The following is a 4,738-nucleotide window of genomic DNA, read 5'->3' on the forward strand; positions in this document are numbered from 1 at the left end:
CAGTGTGGTCCAGTACAGTGTGGTCCAGTACACTAGGGTCCAGTACAGTGTGGTCCAGTTCAGTGTGGTCCAGTACAGTGTGGTACAGTACAGTTTGGTTTAGTACAGTGTGGTCCAGTGCACTAGAGTCCAGTACAGTGTGGTCCAGTTCAGTGTGGTCCAGTACAGTGTGGTCCAGTACAGTTCAGTGTGGTCCAGTTCAGTGTGGTCCACATCAGCACCCAGATGTCTCTGCCCTGGACTGGTGGTGTGACTGGTCCAGTTCTGGTCCTCACCTGGTCCTGGTCCTCACCTGGTCCTGGTCCTGGTCCTGGTCCTGGTCTGTGGTTTGTTGATGAAACTGCAGTGAGTTTCAGAAATAGGTCGGAGCTGAAGAGACGCAGCAGTGACGGAGTTCAGAAACAGTTTCCATGTTTGGAGTGGAGTTGATGGAGTTTGTCTTTTTTTAGTCTCTCTCTCTCTGTGTGTGTGTGTGTGTTGTTAATGTGAAACAGCCTCAAGGAAACAGAGAGGGCATCTTAGATGAGACGGGGGAGGAAGGCGGGGGAGGCGGTAATAAAAGCAAACCAAATCCCTGCCGGCAGACGGAGCTTGATTTACCTGACGCTGGATATTAAAAAGCTCAGACGGACGTCCAGCTGAAGACTGGCTGAGCAGCAGGGGGCGGGGCCAGAGGTGAGGTCAGTGTGAGGTGAGGTCAGTCACACTTACACCCCCCGGTACCTCCCACCCCCCCCACTCCCCTCGACCACACACAAATTCACCCGGTGTTCTCGGTTAGGAGGAATCGAACCCCCGCCCCTCACTCCTAAATCACCACTGCTGCCCTGCCGAAGGAACTCTCTCGTGTCTGATTATTTTGATATTTTATAAGACAGTCAGTCAGACAGTCAGACAGTCAAACAGACAGTCAGACAGTCAGACAGTCAGAGACACAGCCATCCTCACCGTCGATTTAATGAGGTAACGGTTCAACACTGCCATCTGCTGGAAAGCTGTTTCCAGATTCGAGAATTGTTCCAGGTACTTAAGAAAATTTTAAAAAAGTTTCTTTGAAAAGAAAATTCAGATGAAGGTGACTAAAGTGTATAAAATGTCTCTACCACAAGAGGGCGACTGCAATAAAAAATAAAAAATGAAATTCTGATAAAAGTAACAGCAACAATTCATTAACACAAAAGAGATGATTTTTTTTTTTTTTAAACCTGGTTATGTTATGGTTGTGTGTGGGTGTGTAAGGTTGTGGGTTCGAATCCCACCTCACAGCTCTATTCTGTTCACGTTGTCATTACTGACCTCAGATGACGCAGGTGAATTGTTTGGGTTTTGAAGGCTTGGAAATAAATATAACTGAACTATATTATGGTTTGAGATATACAGTATGGTGCTCTCCAGCGGGGAAATGGTGTAACTGCAAGAAAGGGTCGACGGTACTTTTAGAACGTCACGAATGTTCCGTTAACAACGACTTACAGAAACAAACGACCACCTCCGTGATAAATAATGTATATTTTTAATTTATTTTACTCGTCTTTTGGGTTTTTTTGTTCAGTCCGAACTTATTGTTAAATAAAAAAACAAATTTTTATTTTTAAATATAGTATGTCTGCTCGGTCGCTTTTGTGACGTCAGTTTCAGGCGACAAAAAAGAGGGCGGTTTGAAAGAGAAGTAGCGACTTTTCAAAACATGTACGGAACGATTTTTCAGCAATGAACAATTTATATATAATGTTCGTTGACGGTTAATATAAAATAAATATTTTTTTGTTGGTGTTTAAATGTTTTCGCTCGTATTCCGCCGCCCCCTTGTGAGTTAGCCGATTAGCCAGCTAACTGCAGCCGTGTTTGTCCACTGCTTGTGTTGAAACTTTTGGATCTTTTTCCACCGTTATAGTAAAAAAAATCAACAATAATAAAAATGGCTAGTGTACACGAAAGCTTGTATTTTAACCCGATGATGACAAACGGGGTGGTCCACGCCAACGTGTTCGGAATCAAAGACTGGGTGACACCGTATAAAATCTCCGTCCTGGCGCTGCTGCATGAAATGACCGCCTCGAAGATCACTCTGCCGGAGAGACGGCGTCTGAACAAACTGATCCTCCCGCTGCAGCAGGTCGGTCTCTACGAACTACACCCGAGCAGGTGTGGGTATAATGTACCGTAAATGTCCCGTGAACTGCTGGAAAATGTTTTTGTTTTTTTTAATCTTCATAATAAGTCCAAATATTACACTGAAAAGTGTAAAAAATAAAAATCCCTAGAGTTAATTACAAATGATAAAAATTACTTTTTGTAATGTAATATATTTTGTTTGTAATATATATATAGTAATATATTTTCTTGTTTTTTTTCCTGTTTTAATTGAGCAGTTTTTCTTGTCTCGTGTCCTTCACGTGTTCTTGTCTCTGACCAGGGTCCAGACCTGACTCTGGGTCAGTTCCTGGAGACCGTGGAGGAGTGCTGCCCTCAGACCGCATATGCTGTCAAACTCAGGTGATCCACACAGACACCGCGTCATCAGGTTTCTATCTTTTTTTTTTTTTTTTTCGTTTTTTTTTTTTTTTTTTTTTTGTTCTTCCAAAGGCTGCACGAGATGGCGGACGGAGAGCTGAAGGACATGGAATATTTCTTCTCCACGCTCCCCACTCCGTTCACCGCCTTCGACTCGGAAGCCTACAAAACCAGCGTAGTTGGTGAGTAGAACGCGGGCTCTGCCTTACCATAAACGGACACCCAACCCCCGCCCCCCTCCCCCGGTGACCGTTGCCTCCGTTTGTGCGTTGCAGGCCTCTTCATCAGACACATGCTGCTGGCCTACAACAAGCTGTCCTTCAGCCAGGTGTACAAGCTGTACAAGTCGCTGCAGCACTACTACCACAGTCACTACCGCAAACCCGGCGACGAGCAGGCGAGTATACCAGTGCTGGTGGCAGACGACTCGGAAATGGACCTGACCAGCACCGAGGACACGATGGGCGACAGAATGGACCGAGACGAGATGGACACGCCGCTGCACGCGTCAGATCTACGGTGATTTTTGAACGCTCGCCACTTTAGTTTTCCTAGTGATGCTTTTCAAGCCTTTCGTTGCATAACTGTTGTCTGTGTTGTTGCCGTGGTTGTAGAAAAGACGCCACGCCCAGCAGGGGGCCGCTGTCACAAAAACAGGCGGAGTTCTTCCTAGCAAGACAGGTATAAAAATGGCGGATTAAATTAGTAAATTCCCATTGAATGTGTTGTTGTTATCAATCGTTGACACTTGAGGAAATCCAGCGAAAGAAGCAATAAAAAAAATAATCGTCGTTATTTCCATCGCTTGTCTCCAGGCCTACCTCCTGAAGAACGATGAGAACAAAGCGCTGAAGCCCGCCGCCCTGCAGGAGGAGATCAACAACATGCTGAAGTTCAACCCAGATTTTGCCGAGGCCGTAAGAACAAACACACGTGGGTGACCGGGTGTTTTTTTTTTTTCTCCGCCCAGGAGATTCAGCCTGTACTCTTCTGCCACTCCGCAGCACTACCTGAACTACCTGAACAGCATCAGGGTCCAGGACATTTACCTGTCCACCCACAGTCTCCTGCACTACTTCGATCGACTCATTTTGTCTGGAAACGAAGGGAAAAGCAACGGGGACGAGGGATACGGTCGCAGCCTGCGATACGCAGCTCTGAACCTGGCTAGCCTCCACTGTCGCTTCGGTCACTAGTAAGTAAGGGTGTGATGTGATCCGCGAGTTCTTCCCACATTCTGGTCGTACGTAGGGACCTGACGTCTGGGTTTAATAGTGGGTCACAACCATTGTTTTTAGTCGCATAGCGCTCCCTACTGTCCTAGAGTGAGTAGTGACATGGTACGACCAGTGACTTTGTGAGTCTACTCCTGACACCTTGACGTGAGATTCACGTTTTTTCGTCTCAACCAATGAGAATTGTTACGCATTTGTATCGATGTTTAACCGATTCCCGATGCGTTCTGAGGTAACAGGCGGCGTGTGACTGCGACGATTCTGACGCTGCCGTTGTCGTCCGTCTACTGCAGTCAGCAGGCCGACCTGACCCTACAGGAGGCGGTCCGCATCGCCCAGGAGTCCAGTGACCACGTGTGTCTGCAGCACTGCCTGGTGCGACGCCCTCATGTGTTACTAATGTGTTAGTACGTGTTGACCCGCTGAACCTCGGCCTAACGTCTCCGCGTGTCTCTGTGTCCTGACCCAGAGTTGGCTCTACACCCTGGAACAGATGAAAGGTTCCGACAGTAACGTCTTAACTCGGGATTCGGTGAAAATGTCTGCGCATTTCTGTCTGCCGGTGAGTTCACGCAGTTTCAGTTCCCGAAAGGAGAAACTGTGTCGTCAATCACAGAGCTCACCTTTTCGTTACTCTCGTTACAGTACCTGGTTTCTCTGGGAATTCAGTCTCTGGTCCAGCAGGGGGCGACGCAGGGTAAGACGGCGCACAAGCTGATGGACACTCTGAAGGACACGGACATTCTCCACTGGAAGCACAGTCTGTCGGAGCTGATCGAGATCCGACTGGCTCTGACCACGTCCATATGGAGGATGTACGGTAAAAGGTCAGACCCCCGCCCCGGATGTTTTGCGGCTGATTGGTTGTTTCTGATGGTTACTGCGGACTTACCGCCCAATCACAACAGTGAATATCTCAGCGGTTCCCTGTGGCTCAGAGATGAGGCAGTGAGAGCGCCCCCTGGTGTCGGCGGGGGGGTTACTATGGA

General features: G+C 47.7%; 1 protein-coding gene across 1 annotated transcript in view; it reads left to right on the forward strand.

Moving 5' to 3' along the window:
- The first annotated feature begins 1,614 nt into the window (after positions 1–1,614).
- anapc5 (anaphase promoting complex subunit 5) overlaps positions 1,615–4,738 on the forward strand; it is a 5,434-nt gene continuing 2,310 nt past the window's right edge. The window contains exons 1-10 of the mRNA XM_008336895.3: positions 1,615–2,116; positions 2,417–2,496; positions 2,587–2,696; positions 2,790–3,033; positions 3,129–3,195; positions 3,330–3,431; positions 3,519–3,709; positions 4,043–4,124; positions 4,219–4,311; positions 4,395–4,717. Coding sequence (XP_008335117.1) covers positions 1,919–2,116; positions 2,417–2,496; positions 2,587–2,696; positions 2,790–3,033; positions 3,129–3,195; positions 3,330–3,431; positions 3,519–3,709; positions 4,043–4,124; positions 4,219–4,311; positions 4,395–4,717 — 1,490 coding nt within the window. The 5' untranslated portion in view covers positions 1,615–1,918. The remainder of the gene's footprint in view (positions 2,117–2,416; positions 2,497–2,586; positions 2,697–2,789; positions 3,034–3,128; positions 3,196–3,329; positions 3,432–3,518; positions 3,710–4,042; positions 4,125–4,218; positions 4,312–4,394; positions 4,718–4,738) is intronic.

Source organism: Cynoglossus semilaevis, chromosome Z (genome assembly GCF_000523025.1).
Source record: "Cynoglossus semilaevis isolate Cse_v1.0 chromosome Z, Cse_v1.0, whole genome shotgun sequence".
NCBI lineage: Eukaryota > Metazoa > Chordata > Actinopteri > Pleuronectiformes > Cynoglossidae > Cynoglossus > Cynoglossus semilaevis.